Genomic DNA, 23640 nt, shown 5'->3' on the forward strand with positions numbered 1-23640 from the left:
AATGAAAACATATTTTTTAACTCACATTTTAAAGTGTGACAAAGAAATAGAGACAAAGAGGATGTTATTGTTAAAAGTAGAAATAGATAAAATGGATGACATTTAGCACCCTATCCTCTGTAGTTACCTTCCACAGGCAATTTTTTAAAAAAATCTATTTCCTTGATAATTTTTCTTGCCACTTATTTGAAGTTATAATACTGCATATAGAAAAATGTTCTATCCGTCATAATATCTTGAATTTACAGGTTAAAATTAATAATTTTATGCTTACAAGAAACATCATTCTTATTTGGGGATAAATTTTGTTTCAAATTATTTTCGTTAGAAGTATTTACGATAATATTACAGCTTTCTAGAGATCTACATCTGGAAAAAGACAATTAGGCGTAACGTAGTAAAAAGTTACTTTTCAAATAAAATATATAAAGTAATCAATTTTGTTATGTTTCACCTTATGGTTGCTATGTAATATATGTCTGGGTCTAGATATGACATAATTATATTTAGAATTCCACAAATAATTTCAATAACTTTACACAGAAAATTATGCTTTTCCTAAAAAAAAAAATCCCTTGTTTTAATCTCATTTTAATTAAATAAATTATTTTAAAGGTGAAAGCTGAATCATTTTTCTTTCTTTCTTCAAAAGGTCTCATTTATCCTAAAGCCATATCATAGAAATAACGGACATTTACCACAGAAAGTATGAAATCTAGATTATGTATTTTACTGGATATTACCTATCCAGTTTTACAAAATGTTTAGATACTGTTTGGCTTAAAAACATGAAGCTGTTCCAAACTGATGACTTTTAAATCTAATTAATCTTGAATATAAAATTATTAAGTGACTTTCTGGAAAAAAACTTTGAAGTTACACATTTACATACTTTTTTGATCTAGCTTTTATAACTTCTCATGTTGTAAAGTCATTTGCCTGCTTTTAGCACCCTCTGCAGGTGAACCAATATTATACATAACATATGTCATTAAAAAGCAGTAAAATAGAACCTTTGTGGAAAGGGTGCAATGAAGGTGATTAAATTGTGAAGAAATAAAATAAACAAATTATACTTTCTTAGTTCTGGTCAGGCAAGAAAATTCTGTTTGTAAGTTAATTATCTAATTTACTAAAACAACAACAAAAAACTGTGTGTGCGTGTGCGTAGTTCAAAGATAAAATGTTACTATTCATTGTAACCATGCTACTGACATACAGGAAAAGCTAAAATGCAATACTAAAAAAGAAGTTACAATCTGTAGATCATACCAAGAATATTCAAATGAGAAATTATTTGAAAATAAAATGAAGCTGTCAACTTACCATCCCTGTTGGACAGCAGACACACCAGGCCAGTAAGGCACGTGTCAGTGACTTCTGAGATGTTGGTGGCACATCTGCCTATAGTTTGAATAGTGGCTGCTGCAAACTGTTTATCCTGGCTTTTCACATAGGTCTAAAAAATTATCTCAGTTAGTTAATACATTGGCACTATCAAGTGAACAAAAAAATCCCTAATATATTAAGCTCTGTCAGAATATAAGAATTCTAGAATACATAATCTTCTCATCTAAAGGCATAACAAGAGGTCCAACTCCTGAATTAATTTAGTTCTGTTTTTTCACTTAAAGAGTGTGGCTACAGAAGAGGCACATTTTCAAGCCAGGTTCATTCACCTGTGGCTACAGTGGCTTGTGACTCCAGAAGAGATAGTGGGGAGCAGTCACCCAAGGACAGCAATTAGTTTAAGTGCAAGGTTGAAAGAGATGATGAGAACCCTCTCTTTGGAGGTTTCAGTTCATTTACCAGCAGCATCTGTGAATCTATGAAAAAAGGGTTGCTTTTTCAGAGCTACTAAAGCTAAAAATTGGGAGAAGAGGAGGAAAAGGATCAATATGCTACTGATAAACATTTTATACTTTCAAAATGGTATCTGAATGTTAGTAAACTGCAATAGCTACAGTGAGTAGCATTTCAATAAAGACTTTATAAATACTTGATTTGCAACAAAATAAAACACCACACTTTTGAAAGAGATTTTCTTGAAAAGAATGCTTTAAAAATACACTGTAAACCATATATTTATATAAACTTAAAAAGAAATTAATCAATCACATATTTATTATAGACCTAAAGAATTTCACTTTGGTTATAACTTTCCTAATTTAAAAACTAAGCTTTTATTGTATACAGAAACAAATTTATTTTTAATAAATATGCATATTTATATACATTATATATAAATGGAATTTAAGATCCCATTTTCAATTGAAATTTTAAAAAATGACTCCCAACCTCAAACGACAAGTACCTAATGTAGAATTAACACCACATTCATCTAACATGCAAAACAGGATATGCATTTAAATGGTGCCTAAAAGGCAAATGGAGGAGAAAATCCAAAAATATCTAAAAGACACACGAATTTAGTGAAAATGGTACCAAAACACGATTAAATGTTGAGGAAATAAATTAAACAAATTAAACTCTCTTAGTTCCATGTAGGAAAGATCAACTGTATTTAAAACCATTTCCCAGATGATTACCTAATTTCCTCAGTTACAAAAAACTGAGTCTTTAGAAAATTTCTCTATTTTCTCAAAAAGTTATGAATAAACTGTACACATCTATGAACATAACCCATAAACACAGAAATAAGGTAGAATATAGACTGATAAAAAAGGATACATGAAGAAAGAATATATTAAAAAGTCTGACTAAACAGTGGACCTTACTAAACATCCTGATATTAAATGAAATGACTAGATCACCAATATCCTGAAACAGGTAAATAATGCCATAAAATTACCTGAGATTCCTTCCCTAAAACCCCAGTAACCCTGACATAAGCAGAAAACAGACAGCAAAAGGACACCCAAACAGATTACACATGATAAGAGGAAAAGCAAAAACTGCAAACATAAAGACAAAAACTTTAAAACAAAGTCAAATTTAAGCAATGTTCTATACCACAGATTACTAGATAAGAACTTGAGATACTATATTTTCTGGTATGTGAATATAAGATGAGCAGATATCCTAATTTTACAAGGAGTTTTTCTAGAAAAATATATAGCATGAAAGTATAGTAATTCAGTTACAAAATTATAAAGCATGAATATGTTATAATATTCTACTACTTCTGTTAGAAGTGTAAGATCATACAGTTAAAAAGAAATACAATGTCTATATGGCTAAAAAGAAATTTAATGCAGGCATACAGAATGACTATGGCAACAAAATAAGTTAAATCTATAAAAGCTGGGAGTTGACAAAAATTCTGTGATTAGTGTGTAGCATGTGGTATACCTTTGCTAAGAAAACTGCTGATGAGATGTAAAACCCGCAATACTGATATGAGGTTTTCTGTTACTGTGCTCCCCCACTAAGTCTTCAGAGCTAACCCTTTCATCATAAAGGGCATAAGATCCATGAAGTAACTTTTTAGTATCTGGGGGTGATGTGTAGCTGGGAAGCATCTCATCCATCAGCACACATGATTTAAAAAACACAGCAAAACAAAACATTAAGAACAATTTAAAAACTCATGATGAGGCCAATTTTAAACCAATTTTTTGGAGCTATACGTGAAGCTAAGAGGACAATGTCTAAAACAGTAGTAGGCCAATCAAATAGGGACAACCATGTAAGAAGTGAAGCCATTTTCATGAGAGTATAGCATGGACTACTGATGATGACAGCACAAAAAGATAGAATCCTTACAGTGACTTATTTTCAAACAAGGAGTTATAAACCAGTCTCTCAAATTCTATGATATGAAAACATGAAAGGGACTACCATTTCATTTCCCTTAAATTTTAGATTTGTAGTTAATGTTTATTCTTGAAAATTTATAAGCTGTCAATCTTGCCCCAAATCACTGTTTTATTTATACAATTACACATATCTAAATTGAGAAAGATATATATCTTACTTTAAACTGAACAGATGCTTTAGAAGTTATTGTATAATTAGCACTGTACACAAACCTGAAATTCTCGAAGAAGAGTTGATATGTTGGCTTCATTTGCCAAGTTTGTCAAAATTTCAAGCTATGATAGAAAAAAGAGAAAGTAAACACGTTAAAACACAAATAAAAAGGATGAATTTAACAAAGGTTATGCATTTAATAGAAAGGTAATTTCTGTTTTTAAAAAAAGTTACACTATTACAAATGGGAGGCATTATACCCTTCAGGTGAACTTTGTCTCCCTACACCTACAAACAGAATAATTATACAGTGCCTAAAAGTAATTATAAAAAAGAGAATCATATGTCTTCCTCAGTTGTTTGTCCCAACTTTATAATTTATATCTAATTAACCTAAACAACTTAAGGTAGTTTTATTTCTTTTTCTTTTAATTAAATAAAGTTAGAAAACGACTTGCCCTCCATGTAATACCTCTATATTCCAGATACCAATTAATTCCCTTATTTAGTTTTTCTTCATCCTACCATCTCAAATATTTAGACAGTTTAATTCTCTCTTCCAGATTTATAGTTACAAGAAATATGCAATTAAAAGCTCATCTCCAATAGGCTTGCTAAAAATTTTCAGTTTCTACTCATAAAAAAAATTCAATTAATCTGAAGGAAAGCTTCAAAAAGGAAAAATGGAACAGAAACAGATGGGACAAACAAAACACAAGATGTAGACATAAACACACTCATATCAATAATTACATTAAAAGTAAATGGTCTAATGCTCCAACTAAAAGGCACAGATTGTAGCAGTTCTTTATATATTCCAGATAGTAGTCAATTTTCAGATATATATACTGGAAATATTTTCTCCTAGATTATGAATTGACTTTTCATTTTATTTTGATGAGAACATTTTAATTTTTTGTACAATTTTAAAAAACAATCTCTAATGTACAGAAAAGGTAAAAAGCAGTTTTTATCTGAACCATTTGAGTCCAGAGTCATCAAAATGATACCACATCATCTCCAAACACATCTGTACATATTTTCTACAAACAAGGACACTGTCTTACAGACCACAACACAACCAAGAAAACCAGGAAATTAACACTGATACATCACATCTATGCACTAATAACTTACATTTAAATTTCACTAATTATCTCAACAATGTATAAAAGAAGAATCCAGACCCATATCATACATTGTATTTAGTTGTCTCTTTAGTCTCCTTCAGTCTGAAAGTTTCTCAACCTTTCTTTTGACCTTCACGAAGTGGACACTTTTGATGATTATGAACCAATTATTTTGTAAATTGATCCTTCAATTTGGGTGTGTCTTAGTTTTTCATTTTTCGTTTTTTTGTGATTAAACTCAGTTTCCATGTGAAGAACCAATCATTCCAATATTTACTGAATAGTCTACTAATGAATAGTCCTCACTGGTTTACAATGTCTCCTCTGTTATATGGTACATTTTCATATGCAGAGATCTGTCTCCAGGCTTCATTTTCTATTCCACTTATTTTTCTATCTAAATATCACACTGTTTTAATCATCATAACTTTATACCCATAACTATATTCTATACTGTGGTTATCATTCCCTGAACACAACACTCTTTCATAATCCCTTGTGTTAGCATAAAATGTGCCTTTCTCCTATACCCAATGCTACAACCTCCCAATCAACTTACCTACCAACAACAAAAAAATTGACGAAATCATGTTATTCTTTTTAGATCCAATCAAACATCATCTTTTCCACCAGTCTTTTCTAAATATCCCAGAGAACTGGCCCCATCTTTCTCTTTTTCCACAACACTCAATTCAAACCTCTTTATCACTTAAAACACATAGTGCTGAAATGATCTGTTTCCATGTCTGTCTCCTTCACATACTGTGAGTTATTCAAGGTACAGGTAGCATGTCTTAACTTTGTATTATTAGAATGTAGCACAGTAATTAGTATAAAATAATGTAGTTTAAAAAGCATAAAGAAAATCCCTCAATGTATCTATTAAAAAAAAAACAAAGGTCTCCATTTTACAGATGCTAAACCAAAAGTTACAGCAATAGCGTCAAAGTAAACATGCATTAGAGTATCTGAAAAATAAGAGCATACATACCTTCAGTATCTTGATCATAGTTGGATCGGTTGACCTAACATAAAAACTCTTCAGATAAGGTTCAAACATACCCTAGATTACAAAAATAAAAATATAAATACATTTATGGTACTAGTGTATTCATTTCTCTCTTGAATTTTGTGTTCACAATGTACATACCTTTCTTTGAATTGACATAGTTGCTATATTCTGTAGGACAATATACTGCACCTCCCTAGAAATTAAAGGAGAATTTTCACTGGGTATATTCTCCAATGAAATATCTTTAAGTAAATAGTACATTAAAGAAAAAAAATCAGCAATAAGACTCATACTGAGTGGAACTCTTAAATATAATACTGAAAAGTTTTTAGTAACTCTTAGATATTTATGCCTTCTTTTAAAAATACATTTTCCCTATAAACTATTAAATTAGATTTGATTCATCATGAGGAAGAGTTAAAACAAATTTTATAATACTGCATTCCTAAGATGTAGAGTCAATACAGTAGCTGCTCTGAACACGTGCAAAGAAAGTATTCTTAGGGCTACTGGAACAAACATGACCACAGTGTTAATACACACTCTTGACTGGAAGGCTCACCATGTGACTCAATTCTGCCCAGAGTGAAAGATATTTTTTTAAAAGCCATGTTATTTTACATCCAGTTATCTAAGAAATGAACATGGAACTGAATCTGGTATAATGCTTCATGTGAAAGATGCATTCCAGATCCTTCTTTGAACCAGCAATGGAAAACAAAAATTATTGAGCTGTTAAAAGGGAAAGAACGACTACGTATAAAGACAAAGGAAATAGTATCTTACTAAAGAATGGCAAAAGCCAAACTAGGGCTAAAGTTGTGGCACTAAGTTTGAGTATGGATGAAAATAAATATTTATCTTTCTCCTCCCAACTCCAATAGCAAAAGTACTCAATGGAAAAAATTTTTTTAATTTAAAATAATTACTGCAAAATATCCAGGGTAAGCTAAATAGCTTGAAACAATAGTATTCTTAAATATAGAAAACAAAACAAATGGCAAAATCTTTTTAAACACTGAAAGCATATGCCACAGGAACTCAAAGTTTTCTGAATTGTTGACCTGAACTGCAGAATTATAGAGAGGTAAAATTAAAGAGAAAAGTATTCTGCTATCTATCTATCTATCTACCTACCTACCTACTACCTACCTACCTATCTCCAGGAAATGAAAAGAGCATGCATTTCTTTAAAATAAGTAGCTATTAAGAATATAGCTCTTTTCTTAAATAGAACAAACTATAGTAATTAAATATTGTAACTTTACAGGGAGCAGTAATTCTGTCATAAACTACATAATTCAGCATATGTATTGCTTTATATAAAGTCATGTATAATTACACTAAGTCAATCTGATAATACATTTAATATAGTTTTTCAGTGATTCCAGACTTAATAGAACTCCCAAACATTATTATTGTCACACCTAGAAATATCAAACACTAATACTAGGCTACTGCTAACAGCATATACTATATGCCAAAAAAATATTTTCAACTTCTTTGGGCTTGAGGTTAAAAAATCTTCAATATTTAGCATTAACTTTTTTTTTGTTTTTTGTTTTTGTTTTTGTTTTTGTGGTACGCGGGCCTCTCACTGTCGTGGCCTCTCCCGTTGCGGAGCACAGGCTCCGGACGCGCAGGCTCAGCGGCCATGGCTCACGGGCCCAGCCGCTCCGCGGCATGTGGGATCCTCCCAGACCAGGGCACGAACCCATGTCCCCTGCATCGGCAGGCGGACTCTCAACCACTGCGCCACCAGGGAAGCCCCAGCATTAACTTTGAGATCAGTAATCTAAAGGCTTTTATAATAATCCCCTTAAGTATGAAATCTCATTGATAAAATACAGTCAAAGCTGCATGTTAAATGCCTAAGAAACACATTTTATTTGTTCAAACATTACTTTTAAAGTAATACAAAAGAAAACACATAAAAAATCATGCCCTACCTATTGCTACGAAGTAAACGCACTAGTGATTTAGAAATAATGCCAGCTTCCGATTTTGGTGCTATGTGCCAATACAGCTGAGCAACTGCCATAACCACCTAAAAAGTAAAGCAGAGAACAGTAAGAACTATAACAGTTTCATACTACAGTTTCAAAGTATGTTCTTACATATGATTTCCTTTAACTCCTACAAAATTGCTGTGAAATAAGATGAATATGTTGTTACCCTATGTAGCAGGTTGAATAGTGTTCCCCTAAGAGTGTCTACCCTCAGAATGTGACTTTATTTGGAAATAAAGTCTTTGCAGATGTTATTAAGGCAATGACCAAGGTGAGATCATACTTGATTGGGGGGCCCTAAATCCAATGTGAGTGTCCTTATCAGAGACAGAAAAGGACACACAGAGAAGAGGCAGTATGAAGATGGAGGCAGAGACTGCACTGAGGCATGTAAGTCAAGTAATGCCAAAGACTGCTGGCAACCACCAGAAGCTAATTTCTCCCTAGAGCCTCCAGGAGGAACCAATCCTGTCGACAACTTGATTTTTAGACTTCTGGCCTCCTGAAATGTGAGAGAATACATTTCTATTGTTTTAATCCACTCAGTTTTTGGTAGTTTGTTATGGCAACCCTAGGAAGGCAATAAATCCTCAGAAAAGAAAATGAATGTTAAACGAACTACCCAAAGTCTGAGAGCCAATACGGCAAGGCTCAACACACACTCCAAATGCCATACTCTTCCTAGTGCTGCTGCTGCTCCGAGACGGAATGAAACCAGACACTTAAAGATAACAGCAGTAAGTAGGTTAAAATTTTAAAAACCAAAGAAGGTCAGTATATTTAAGTTTTAATTAAGGGGACTCTATTAAAACAATTCCTCTAAAACAGCAGCATTTGAAATGATTTTGCTTTTCAAAATGCAGAACCTTAAAAATAGTCTTTGGTTCAAAGCTATTATAGGGGTAATCAGAATTTCTCTGTCATAAAATATAAGAGTACTATGTTTCCCCTACATGCCTCTACACTTAGATCCAGAGATCAAAAGTCCAGACTTCCCACTTGCTGAAAGTATCCAGTTCAGCGTGTGGCAACTGCAGATAGAGAGCTACAGAAATTAATCATCTTACCACCTTTGGTGAGGAAGATATATTAATACTACTTTACTTCTGCTTGAACTATAAAGTTCTAATAAATATATGGCAGGAGTTTTACATATGCCTAAGGAGTATACAGCACCTGAGTGTGCTCGAAACAAAAAGAGTTTCTTCTAAAACTAAGAAACATTTTTAAAAAATAGAGTTACAGGATCCTCAAGTTACTGCTGTATGGTATTTTTGTGTACATTTTTTTAGATGACTGATTTATAGCTTTCAGACATTACTTGGGGATTTGAGGAGTTTAAGGATATCTTATTTCTTCACTTGTGATCTACAAATACACTTTAATTATACAACAAACTTCTGAATTTAAAATCTTATTAAGAAAAACTCAATTAATGATTGACTTAATCTACAAATAGGTGACAGTCATTTTTTTAAAATATTAAAGCATACAGGTGGCTAATAAGTATTAGCATATGATAGAAGAGAAAGCTGAAGCTTAATAAACTGTACTTTCTATATGTGTCAATGTTTTTAAGATTCTAGATTCCACTTAGTATGTCATCTGTTCTGATACATTAATTAGGGCACTCCCAAACACAAAAGGGATAAAGGATCTTCTTTTCCCCAATATCTACAAATCTAACAGTTTTTAAATCTCTTCAATACCCAAAATTTGACATTTATAGTCTAATTTGTAAAAGCCATGAGGGAAGCTCCCATAACTCCAAACTCCAAAACAACTAAAAATATACCTCATAGGCCTTCAGCAGTTACATTATGTACGTTCATAAGAAAGTACATCCTACAAGAACTTTTCTATTTCTAACCATTCCTCCTCTATCACCTTACCTAGACTGTCCAAATAGCCTCCCAACAGTGCTTCCAGTATCTCTTATCACCAATTCAATCTACACAGCACTGACAGACTAAGTTTCCTGAACAAATTCTCAAAGTCTCTCTTGCAAGTTGAGAATAAGGCTAAACAAAAGAACCTCTATTCACAATTCTTCAAAAGTCAACCTTTGTATATATTTAGCATCATCAAATAAGCAGGATACTAAAAGGTACTGGAACAAAAAATAAACTACCTCTATTTGGTACACAATCAAACAAGAGGGGAACCAAAACATACTGGTACAAAAAGTACAAACTACCTCTATTTGTTTCACTATTCAAGAACATTTTTCATCAGTGAGTATTTGAACTATAAAACCAATTTCCAAGCAAAGTTAAATTAACAGTGAGTCAATTATAAAGTAGTTTTAGGTGGCAAGTTACAGCACGTAAGTACCACCAGGTCAAGCGAGAGTATACTAAAATATAAGCATATTTTACAACATTAACAAAATAACATATGTGTTATTATTGTACATAGTACTTAATCATGATTTAGAAACTAAATACTAGGTATTAGATAAAAACTTCCTAAGATAGATATACAAAGCTCTAGGGACCAAATTCTCAAGCATCAGAAAACAAAGGAAACTCTCATTTTCAAAGTTTTTACTACTTGAACAGAACGATTCATTAAGCATTTTTTTTAATTGAAAGAAGTTTAAGAAAATGTTGAACTTGAATTCATCAAGCCTTACACAAAACTTCCAGTTAACAGGAAACACAGGATATAGAAAAGGGAAGCAACCAGACAAATCCAGAGGTACATTCTGCAAGACTTGAGAGGTTTAAAAGATGTAAGAACCAGACCCAATGCAGCTGGTTTAGATGAACGAGTTATAAAAGAATTTAAGACAAACTGGTATTAAATGAGATGAAATTTTACTGAAATAGAAATAGAGAACTGACTAGAAAAAAAAACAGGTTAAAAAATACTACATGTACTATGATTTTTATCTTGGTTTTAAAAATACATATATGTATAGACATACACACATGTGAAATAGGTACATTTATGCAGAAAAAAATCTGGAAAAAACTGCATTAAGATATTATAACAGTGATTCCTGAGTGATGGGAATGTAATGGTTTAATTTTATTAAATTTTGCTAGTCTGTATTTTCTAATTTTCTACTGTGCACATGTATTCTTCTAAAATAAAAGGGTTATTTAAAATAAAAAGATGTAAACAACAACAACAAACTTAGGACCCAAGTAAGGATGATTTTTAGTTATTCCTACCAGCTAAAATTTTTATATGAGGCATTATGATAGGTGCTTTTCTATATGTTAGTCTCTTCAAAACTCTTATCAGGTAAATACAAATATTATGGACTGATACCAGATTAAGTACTCACAACAACAATCCAGTAGTAGAGAAATATACACAGTCCTCCAATCAACTGGTAAACATCTTGAACTTATATCTTAGGAAACCAATTAACAAAACCACAAAAAGGAAATGAAGTCCAGTAGGCATACAGCTACCAAACCAAGTAATCCTATTAAAACCTGCTTTTTAGTATATAAACAAAATAACTAACAAATGCTCCATTAGCACACTCAGAAATAAAGACTTCTTTACTGAACTTACATATTTTTAACCACTGTTTTAAAAAAATCTGTGAATTATTTCTTATAGTGGTTTTTACATACCGCTGCATTCCTGCTCTGAAGCAAAGGCTTTGTATTCCGAATTAAAAGTCTATGGTCTGGATCCATAGTATATGGCTTCTTCCCTTTGTCAGTCTTTTCCTTCTGTTCCTCATCAGAATCATAGAAATCCTTTTCATTGTCCTCTAGACCATCACCCTACAGGAAAGAAATCCAATCCCAAGATTAGTTCAGACCTGGGACAGCCCAAATATTACACAAAGAAAACTTTTTAAAAAACATTTACAATAATGATAATATTTTACTATAGAATACTACTGTTGAGGCAATTTGAAATTATGATGTTACCTATATGGAAGAAAGGCCTTGCTTTTTCTCATATTTTATGACACAGTAACTGTCTTTTAGTGCAATAGATAATACTTTTATATTATATAGTAAACCTCTGAAAATATTAAATTACCATAGAAATACCCACAGCTGCCCAAAGGGAAAACCTAACCATTAAATTCTAACAAAGCCGAGGATAAGAGACTACCCCAAACCTGAAAACTGTTTCCATAAATTATCAGTCACTCTGTAACTGAATCAAAGGGTCAGAAGAAAGAAGAAAATTGTTTGGACTGCAACACACATAAAAGAAATCATTAATAAAGTTTGACAGGTTAAAAATTGGTAATTAAGCAAATCCCTGTGTTGTCAAGACTCAGCTAGAGATTTATGTGTATCCCTGAGAGTTGATTCTATGTTTTTGTTTTGTACTTTTCATTTGAATTCTTTATTATCTCTGTCAATAAAATCAGCCTATAGGTATTTAGTCCTAAAAATAAATAAACAAACAAATGAAAAAAATACACAAAGACAATAATATTTAAGTGGATCCAATGCAACTAACATTTAGAAGTAATTTCTGTTACCAAGTACTTGAAACATACTTTCCACTTCTGGGAAGATGGAATAGATATACTTTTTCCTATTCCTCTTGCTAAGTATAACTAGAAACCCAAGATATTATATATAAAACAAATATAAAAAAGAAAAGACAGAGAAGAAGAAAGACTGGATAGGGATCTCAGGATCCAAAGAATGACACAACAGTGAGTTCCCTGGATTTTCATTTTTACCTCATATATCAAAGACTGGGTGGAAGAGAAGTGGGTAACACAGAAAACCAACAAGTATAGATGAAACAAACCCTCCAAAAGCCTGTTCTCTGTAGCCAAAGGACCAAGAAAGGGAAATGGAAAGTCTAGCAAGACAGAAAACTTTTTAAGAAAATAACTGCTCTAGTGCAGCCAACACTAGAGAAAAAAACCATGACCTTACCCCTAACCCCACCAGCAAAAGCTGACATGCAGAGCCTAGATTTCCACCCCTCCCCACAGGATGTAATAAGAGCCCCGACTTTCCCACTGGGGTGGTATCAGAAAAGGCCAAGATGGAACTGAGACTTTAACCCCCACCAGTTAATGAGGCACCTCCATGGTGGGGAGACCAAGCAGGGAGCTTGGACATCCAAGCCTACCTATCAGTCGAGGTAACTTTATCCCTCCCCACTGGGCTAGTACAAGAGGATGCTTAGTGGACACTTCTCTCAGGACTTGAAACATCACCAGCCAGTGGTAACAAGGACACACCACTCTGTGGTGTCAGTGGAAGACACATGTGGAACAGTAATGAGGCACTTCTATACCTCCCAACCAGAAAGCTATCAGGGGAATAATACTGGGGAGCCAGATCCCACATTCACCCACAGTAATAATGAGCACAATCTACCTGAGATATCAATGGAGGCTGAGTGGGGAACCAGGATTTCTACCATGACCTGGCAGTAATGAGGTGGCATGCACCCCACCCTTCTCTGTTGGAATGGTGTCAAACAAACCAAGCTAAAACTGAAGGCTTGAATAAGATCCATAATCTCATAATATCCAAAACATCCAGGTTTGGGGAAAAAAAAAAAATCACTCACCATTCCAAGAGCCAGGTAGATCCCAAACTGGATGAAAAAAGATAAACAGTAGATGCCAACACTAAGATGATGGGGATATTAGAGTTATCTAATAAAGATTTTAAAGCAACCATCATAAAAATGTTTCAGTGAGCAACTAGGAACACCCTTGAAACAAATGAAAATCAGAAGGTTTTAGAAAAGAATTATAAAATCTAAACAAAGAAATAGAAGCTATAAAGAAAGACCAACAAGAAAGGTTACAACTGAAAAATACAGGAACCAAAATTAAACAATAAATGGGATCAAAAGCAGTACTGAGAGGACCAGGAAACCATTAGTGAATTAGAACAAAGAACAACAGAAATTACCCAATCTGAACAAAAGAGAAAAATGGAGAATGGAATGGAAGACCCATCTGTCTCCTCTCCAAACCCCCAAAAAAGGAATCTTTTTCCATGGAGGAGCTGGTTAGTAGTGATCCTGAAGAGACAGCTGGCAGCGGAAGTCTTACCAAGAGGAATAAATCTTTCCCCAGAGAGGGAACCAGTTAGTGACCCTGAAGAGTCAGGAAACAAGACAGTCCCCAAGAAATAGAGGAAATTCTCTTCCAAGGAGGAGCCACTCAGCAGTGGACCTGAAGAGGCTGCTGCCAGCAGGAGCAGCAGCTCCAAGAAAAAGAAAAAGCTCCGAAAGCTGTCCCAGGAAAATTAGAATGGACATTTCCCTAGTAGGGCATAACTTGCAGAGATATTTCCCAACCCAACCCCTATTGTCCAATAAAAATTAAAAACAAATACACGAAGGACAAAGATAAGGGGGAAAAAAAAAAGAACTTCAGGGACCTGTGGAACTATAACAAAACAGCTAAAATATCCTATCATCTGACCCCTGGAAAGATTCAGATGGTGGGTGGGGCTTACAGAGTACTCCAAGAAATAATGTCTGAAAAATTCCTAAATTTGGCAAAAGACCTAAAAGTACAGATGGAATAAAGTGAGTAAATCCTAAACAGGATAAACCCAAAGAAATACAAAACAAGACATATAAGTAAAACTTCTGAAAACTAAAGATGAAGAAAAAGATCTGGAAAGCAGCATTACAGAAAGGACACTTGAGAGGATGAGGTAATGGATCAGGGAGTGTCAGTGATAACGATGAAAATGCAGGATAGATTTAAGAACTACTTAGAAGCTGAAGTCAACAGGATGCAGTGACTGAATGTGAAGAACAACATCGAGGCACTTAACAAGGATGCCCCCATTCCCAGCCTGGATGACAAAGCAGATGATGATACTACCAGTCAAGATAATCTTGTCTGGGAGTATCTCTCTTTTGCAAGGCTGCCTGCTAAACAAACATCCTTAAAAGATAGTCCAGAACAAAACCTATCTATGCCATTACACAGAAGAGCAGAAAAAATGAGAAAAACGCATGAAGGATTATCTCCCAAGTGTTTATTTTATTCATGACTGATCTGCCCCTATTCTTCAAAGTGAACCTTCTTTTTATAATTAACAATTTCCCCCAGCAAAAAAAATTTATAAATTGTGATCTCTAATCATTTTTCCTTCAACATGGCATAGCATTTTTTAAAAAAAACATTTATATAGCTAGGTACAGAGTTCTTAGGGTTGACAACAAAAGCACAGCCCATAAAAGAGAACACTGATAAACTGGATTTCATCAAAATTAAAAACTCCTGTTCCATTAAAAAAAAAAAAACCTCTTAAGAGGAAGAAAAAAACAAATTACACATTGGCAGAAAATATATGCAACTACATATGAAACAAGGGGCTAGTATCTAGAATATAAAGACCACTCCCAAAACTCAACATTTAAAAAAACAATTCAGTTTAATAAAGGGCAAAAGATATTCTTACGGACTGAACTGTGTATCCCCTAAAATTCACATGTTGAAGCCTCAATGCGACCATATGCTAAAGTTGGGACCTTCAAGGTTAAATCAGATTATATCAGTGGTTCCCTAATCCAATACAACTGGCATCCTTATAAGAAGAGAGAAAGGCATATGAGAACACAGCAAGAAGGCAGCCATCTGCAAGCCAAGGAGAGGAGCCTTGGGAGAAACCAAACCTGCTAACACCTTGACCTTGGACTTCTAGCCTCCTGGAGGAATTGTGAGAAACTATGAGAAATAAATTTCTGTTTATTTAACCAGCCTGTGGTATTTTGTTATGGCAGCTCTAGCAAACTAATACAGACATGAATAAATGATTATTAAAGGAGATATACAAATGGTAAACAAAGCACATGAAAAGATAATCAACTTCATTAGCTAATAGGGAAATGCAAATTAAAACCACAGCAAGGTGGTTTTGTTATGGCATACATATCAGGATGGCTCTCATCTAAAATTAAACTTAAAAATAGTGACACCACCAAATGATAGTAAGGAAGTCCAGGAAAAGGATCACTCATATGCTGGTGGTGAATGTAAAAGGTTAGTCATTCCAGCAGGTTGTCAGTCTCTTACAGAACTAAACCTGTATTCACCATACAACCCCAAAATTGCACTCTTGGGCATTTATCATGGGGAAATGGAAATTCTCAAAAAGATCTCTACACAAAATATTCATAGCAGTGTTATTCCTATTAGCCAAAATGGAAACAACACAGATGTCCTTCAATGGATGAATGGTTAAACAACTGGTTAAGCAAATGGTTAAACACCTATGCCATGGAATACCATTCAGAAATAAAAAGAAACAAACGACTGATACACACAATGCTGATTAATCTCCAGAGAAGTACACTGAACTTGAGAGAGCAAAATTAATCCTAAAAGGTTACATACTGTATGATTCCATTTATATAGCATTCTTGAAATGACAAAATTATAGAGATGGAGAAGAAATTAGTGGTTGCCAGGGGTTAAGGGGGAGCAGGGTTAAGCACATGGAAGAAAATGGGTTTAACTATAAAATGGTAACATGAAGGATACTTGTGATAGAAATGTTCTGAATCATGACTGTATCAACGTCAATATCAAGGTTGGAATACCTTACTATAGTTTTGCAAGATGTCACCACTGGAGGAAAATGAATAAAGGTTACACCAGACCTCTCTATATTATTTCTTACAAATGCATGTGAATCTACAGTTATCTTAAAAGAGAACATTTAATTAAATAAAATTAAGGAGAAAAAAATCAGTAAATCACTTGAAAGCAATTTGCATATATTTATTGTTAGATAATAAAATAAATTATTTAAATTGTTATAGGTTAATATCACTTAATGAATTATGTTTTCCTTGTTAAGTGCTTACAGTTAGGACACAATCTTTGCTTAAATATCACTGAAAACACTTTTCATCAAAAAATATGACCTTTAGTTTTCTTAGAAGTAAGCATAATATTATCTGAGTGTTTTTTAAATCCACAATAAAAACAAAATCTTAAGAAATTCTCCAAACAAAAGAAACTCACCAAATTTATGCTTTGAAAACAAAAGGCACTTTAAAAGTAATACCCATATTTAAAAGTAAACTATAAATTATAACATTTATCATCTTCTCTGAATACACAATTCAAAACAAATTACTTGTCTCTTAGTGCTTAAAAAAAAAAGGACTATAACTGAGACATACTCTTCTATCAAGGCCAGACTTGAGGGTCTTTCTCCTTTATGGAGTTTCAGACTAAACTGATTCTATTAAGTGCATTAATAAACCAATAAAATGATACACAAATAATCTCACTCTTTAAGCATAAGCACTCACCTACAATCTTTACTGAATGTTAATCAAACAAATGTTCAAAATATACCTAAAACTAACTGGCATATGATGAAACGGCTGTATTAACACAGCACTTTCCAGTTCTCCTTCTCTACTAACACTTTATTAAAGTTCAATTACATTATTTTAATAAATATTTGTATTGTTTATTTTACTGTACAAGTATTTAGGATTATGGTAGTAATTACAGTAAAAAGATTATAAAGGAGCATTTTTTTTTCATTAGTATCTTTCCCACATCCAAAGATTTTACAAAGCTATTAAGTAAAGCTTCTACAGATTAATGCTTCATGATATGTTTTATTAAAGATCTGTAAATTAATTCTTAACATTTAACATTAAATAAATTAGTATAATTTACTAAAATGAAAGGGATTCTTTGAAACAGTACAAAGTTTTAACAACAGGATTATTGGATAACAAACACGAAGAACATGTTGCATAATACCTAAAATAATTATTGATATCAATTATTATTTCAAAGTATATTCCCCTCAAAAGAAACTTTCTCTTATACTTTTTATGAATTTTCAATTTGGTTCTATTGCTATGAGAACATCATGGCATGGCTTTTTAGATCTGGCTGCTAATTACTAACTGTATATATACACCAACAGCATAATTCCTTTATTTTGAATTAAAAGGAAAAAAATGTAAGGACTGATGTTTTCATGAGGTTAATGAAACAAAAGAGATGAGGCTTCCACACAGGATGGGAGCCAATCTCCAATAGCTTTATATCTGAATCTGTGTCACTGCTAGCTGTTTTCTCAGGTTTTCAACTGACAGGAACAGACATTGGCCAAAACAGAATGGAAGCTGGATGCAAACAGCCAGAATCGGTAGTACTAGGTCATGCCAGTTCAGTATCGGGGTTGCCTCTATGACCATGTTAAATTACTTGACCTCCCCTTGTCTTAATTTACTCATTTGTAAAATGGAATAAAAGCAGTAACTATATCATGAAAGTGTTCATAAAGATTGATTAGTTTAGTGAAGGTTATATAAGTTCTTAGTGCCTAGTGCATATTAAACACTCAAATAGTGGCTATTACCATTGCTTTTATTATTAAATTTTTTCTAGAAACTATTACCTCACCGTAAATCAAATATCCCTAGATGCCAAATAGAAGAAAAATTTCCCCCTAAAATTATCCCTCAGAAAAGAAACTGCCTCATATTTGAGAATTTACAAAAATATCATGAGGCTTTTGTATAACTGCTTCATTCTGAACCAAAATGTACTGTCTGGGGAACTCATTACACTGAAACAACTTTAATCAATGCCAGTTATAGATGCTTAAAAGAAGTCACAAACTCCAATGACACAATGTCATTAAAAGTAAGACTTGAAAGATTACTTTTTAAAAACAGGTAATACAGGATTACAGAGTTCTGCTTCTAGAAATAAGCAAATTGGAATAACCCTTATAGCGAGCTAGGGAAGAAAAATGAAACACACCTGTTTGAAGGCACTGAAAAGTTAAAAGAACAGTGATGAATTATGCAGGCAAGATCCAGAAGAAGTAGTAAACCAAGAAATCTGACCGACCTTAGGAATTGTTTTTCCCCCCAAATCATTGTTATTACATAGCAAAAAGCCGAGAGGCCTAAAGAGCTTTTAGCAGATTCACAAAAATTACAGAAGCAAAAGTTGGAGGTCAGGATCCACCAAAACCAAGACTCCTAACTCTCCCTAGTCTTTGGTTTAAAATCCTGAGAGTCTACATCCTAGAGAGTAAAGATGATAAAATTAAAGCCTACCTTTCAATCATGTCAAATCTATAACTGAGGTGATTAAAGGAACTCAGATTGCTGATACCCTTACCTAGTAATATTCCACAAGCAAACCAAACCCATCATCCAAAGCTTCAAACTAGTTCAACAATTTTTCAGAAAGTAAGTGAGGAAAGAGGAAGGAAAATAGGGAAGAAAAGGCAGAGTCATTAAGGGTCAGGATATTGTTTCCATCTGGGAGGGAAAGAAGGATATTAAGTGGAAGGTGTCAAAGGAGGGTCTTCTGAAGTATAATTACTGTTTCTTAATCTGAGTACTCGTTACATTGGGGTCTTCAGTTTACAAAAATTCATGAGACCATTTGCTTCTCACACATATATATTATTTCTAGTTCAATAAAAATCTTAAAATTATGCATGTAAGAAAAAAAGACAGGAAATTCCCTGGTGGCGCAGTGGTTAAGGATCTGCCTGCCAATGCAGGGGACACAGGTTCAAGCCCTGGCCCGGGAAGATCCCACATGCCGCGGAGTAACTAAGCCTGTGCGCCACAACTACTAAGCCTGCGCTCTACAGCCAGTGAGCCACAACTACTGAGCCCATGCGCTGCAACTACTGAAGCCCGCGTGCCTAGAGCCCACGTTCCACAACAAGGGAAGCCACCTCAATAAGCAGCCTGCGCACTGCAACAAAGAGTAGCCCCCCGCTGGCCACAACTAGAGAAAGCCTGCACAGAGAAACAAAGACCCAGCAGAGCCCCCCCAACCCCCCGAATAAATAAATAAATAAATAAATAAATAAATAAAATAAACAAGTAAGGTAAACAAGATATAATCAGAAGGATATTTAGTCTGCTTAAGGATAAATACAGATAAAATAGGTTTCAAAGATGCTGAAATCTATAGAAAAAAATTTCCATTTGCTGAACTTAGTATACTAATTGTACATCATATACCTAAAAAAGGAAGATGAACCAATGTTAATACAGCACCATGTGTATTTGAAAACAATATTTTAGAAATACTTTGTTTTTAATGGAACTGCTTAATTTTTTAATGTATTCTGTACCTTCTAATATATTTCTTATCTAGAAATTGATACAATGCAGTTTCAATTTACACAATACATCTATGAATTTGGAACTAAGTCGAAAGGTCTCCCCTACGTAGCTGAAACAGCAGTTATGAAGAGTTGAGGTATTATTCTAAGTATAAAGTTCTTATGCAGAGTATATTATGCCTTTAATTTTAACCATTTATCTCCTGATACTCAGATAATATAATGTGTAATGTAGAAAGAAAACAATATTAAGTTATGTCTTTCATTCTCTATCAAGGGGCTGGAAGACAGAAAATTGTTTTAGAAGTGTTTGCATCAAAAAGGTTTAAAAATATCAATTATTATATGTATTGTTTGTATTGAGCCTAGAGAAATGAGGCATTATCATAACGGGGTTTTTTTTTTTTTTTTTTTTTTTTTTTTATAACGGGGGTTTTTAATGGGTATTAATTAAAATATTTTATATTGTGGCTTATGCTGGCAATTTTTCTAAGCCTCATGGTCATTTAAGTAATGTCACCTTTACTCCAATAAATTACTGATATGATTATTACAAAGAGAACCATTTAACAGCAATCTGACTGATGTAAAAAACATTAATAAACCTGTAAAACCTGCTCTTTTGCACCTTGGAAAATGGCTGGTTCTAAAACTAAGGCAGTTAAAGTAAATCTAGATCATCAGGTACTTAAAAAACAAATGAAAACAACTCCCTAAGACCAAAGCTGAAAAATTTTAGCCGTAGAATAATGACAGTATTAGTTCATAACCCAAAGGATAAAATAAATATCTAGGAGTCCATACTTACATAAATAAATGACTAAAAAATAAATAAATGGGAGAGAAAAGTCAAGTCTTCCTTACAGAAGAATTCTGAATAATAATTATGCTAATATCATGTGAATGAGTATTGGAGGCTTAAAATGTAATTTCCATGTCAGCATTCTATCCATATTCCAAGGTGATGAGCATCTCAAACAACCTATACAGAAGTAAAGATGGTTCCCTATGGAAAAGTATTAAATGACTCAAAAAGGAACCCTGGTAATAATAAGGACACAAATACATAAAATCTTTGTGATGAAACTCACGAGTATAAAAAAGTTATATTTATAAATGAAGAATTTTCTGTTATTTAAAACATCAGTATGTGTAGAAAATGAAATTATATACTAGAATAAACAACTTTCTCCATCTTTCTAAAAGAGTGTACATTCAAGCTGAACCAAAAAAAAAAAAAAAAAAAGCTTTAAATCCTCTTATTTGGAAAATGGAGACAGCTTTGCAGTTTCTTTAAAGTGAAGACAGTGTTTTAGAAATACATCCTGAATAGATATGGATGGAATTATATAATATCTTGAATTTCATATGAAATTTGGGATTGAAGTGGGAAGGGGGTTGAGTTAAAGTTGAGAGCAGCCATGAGCTGATAAATGTTGTATCTAGGTGATGGGTACATGAGGATTCATTGGACTCTTAGCCCTATCTTTGTGTATGCTTAAATTTTTCAATAGTTTAACATTTATACAGTGAGTTTCACTTCAAGATCTACTATAAAGCTACAGTAATCAAAATCAAGACAGTGTGGTACTGGTGAAAGAACAGACAAAGAAATTAATGGTACAGAACAGGGAACCCCAAAATAGACCCACATAAATATACCGTTATTGTATAACTGTATATTGTATAACTGATTTATGACAAAGGAGCAAAGTTAATACAATGGAGAAGAGATCTTCTTTTTTACAAATGGTGCTGAACATCAACATGCAAAAAAATAGAATCTAGACAGACCTACATCATTCACAAAAATTCACTCAAAAAAGATTAGAGACAAATAAGGAACACAAAACTATAAAATTCTAGAATATAACATAGGAGAAAATCTAGATGACCTTGGATATGGGATGACTTTTAGATACAACACCAAAGGCATGACCCATGAAAGAAATAATTGATAAGCTGAACTTCATTAAAATTAAAAAGGTCTGCTCTGCAAAAGATGTCAAGACAAAGACAAGACAAGCCACAGACTTGGAGAAATATTTGGAAAAGATACATCTGATAAAGGGCTGTTATCCAAAATATACAAAGAGCTCTTAAAACTCAACAATGAGAAAGCAAACAACTCGATTAAAAAATGGGCCAAGGACTTGAACAGACAACTCATCAAAGAAGATATACAGATGGCAAATAAGCTTATGAAAAGATGTTCAACATCATATGTAATTAGGGAAGTGCAAATTAAAACAAGATACAGGGACTTCTCTGGTGGTCCGGTGGTAAAGAATCCACCTTCTAATGCAGGGGACATGGAGTCAATCCCTGGTCAGGGAACTAAGATCCCACATGCTGCAGGGAAACTGCAAAGCCCACGTGCCACAACTACTGAACTTGCACACCACAATGGAAGAGACCGCATGCCGCAACTAAGACCTGATGCAGCCAAAAATAATAAATAAATAAATAAATAAATATTTTTTTAAAAAAAGATACAACTACACACCTATTAGAATGGCCAAACTCCAGGACGCTGACAACACTAAATGTTGGCAAGAATGTGAGCAAAAGGAACACTCATTCATTGCCAGTGGGGACACAAAACAGTACAGCCACTATGAAAGACAATTGGGCAGCTTCTTACAAAATTAAAATATACTCTTATCAAATAGTCTAGCAATCAGAGTCCTTGGTTTATACCAAAATGAGTCCACACAAAAACCTGCACAAGGTTTATAGCAGCTTTATTCATATTTGCCAATTTATAGAGGCAAACAAGATATCCTTCAGCAGGTGAATGGATGAATAAACTGTGGTACATCTAGACAATGGAATGTTATTTGGCCCTAAAAAGAAATGAGCTACAGAGACATGAAAAGACACAGAGCATCCTTAAATGCATATTACTAAGGCAAAGAACTGAAAAAAAAAAAAAACTATGGAGATAGTAAAAAGACTAGTGATTGCCAGGATTTGTAGGGGAAAGAGGAATGAATAGGCAGGACATAGAGGATTTTTAGGGCAGTGAAACGATTTTGTAAGATATCACAATGGTGGAGGCATGTCATTATACGTTTGTCAAAACCGACAGAATGAACCCCACCAAGAGCAAACCTCAGTGTAAACTATGGACTTCAGGTGATAATGATGTATTAACATATGTTCATTGACTGTAATAAATGTACTACTGTGGTGAAGGATGTTGATAGTCAGGAGGTGGGTGGGGGCAGGGAGTATATGGGAACTCCCTGCATTCTCCACCCTATTTTGTCATAACCTAAAACTTCTCTAAAAAAAAATTAAAACAAATTTTTAAAAGAAACAGTGAGTTTAATATACCTGAGCTATTTCATAGGTCTCCCTCCACTCATGTGTACTGACCACCCCAAACGCTAAAATAAAAACATTAGAATAAAATTAGCTTTTCACCTTGCTCTAAAACATTCACTTTCAGTAAGAGAAATGTTGTTACATTAAATATAAGCTCTATGAAGTCC

The 23640-nt window shown here is 33.5% G+C and overlaps 1 protein-coding gene across 1 annotated transcript in view; it reads right to left on the minus strand.

Annotated features, from left to right (window-relative positions):
- AP3B1 (adaptor related protein complex 3 subunit beta 1) overlaps positions 1-23640 on the minus strand; it is a 276812-nt gene that overhangs the window by 144658 nt on the left and 108514 nt on the right. The window contains exons 8-13 of the mRNA XM_065875497.1: positions 11678-11833; positions 8025-8122; positions 6214-6268; positions 6055-6126; positions 3993-4055; positions 1327-1459 (exon numbers count right to left, since the gene is read on the minus strand). Coding sequence (XP_065731569.1) covers positions 1327-1459; positions 3993-4055; positions 6055-6126; positions 6214-6268; positions 8025-8122; positions 11678-11833 — 577 coding nt within the window. The remainder of the gene's footprint in view (positions 1-1326; positions 1460-3992; positions 4056-6054; positions 6127-6213; positions 6269-8024; positions 8123-11677; positions 11834-23640) is intronic.

The sequence above is a fragment of the Phocoena phocoena genome, chromosome 3 (genome assembly GCF_963924675.1).
Source record: "Phocoena phocoena chromosome 3, mPhoPho1.1, whole genome shotgun sequence".
NCBI classification, from domain to species: Eukaryota; Metazoa; Chordata; class Mammalia; order Artiodactyla; family Phocoenidae; genus Phocoena; species Phocoena phocoena.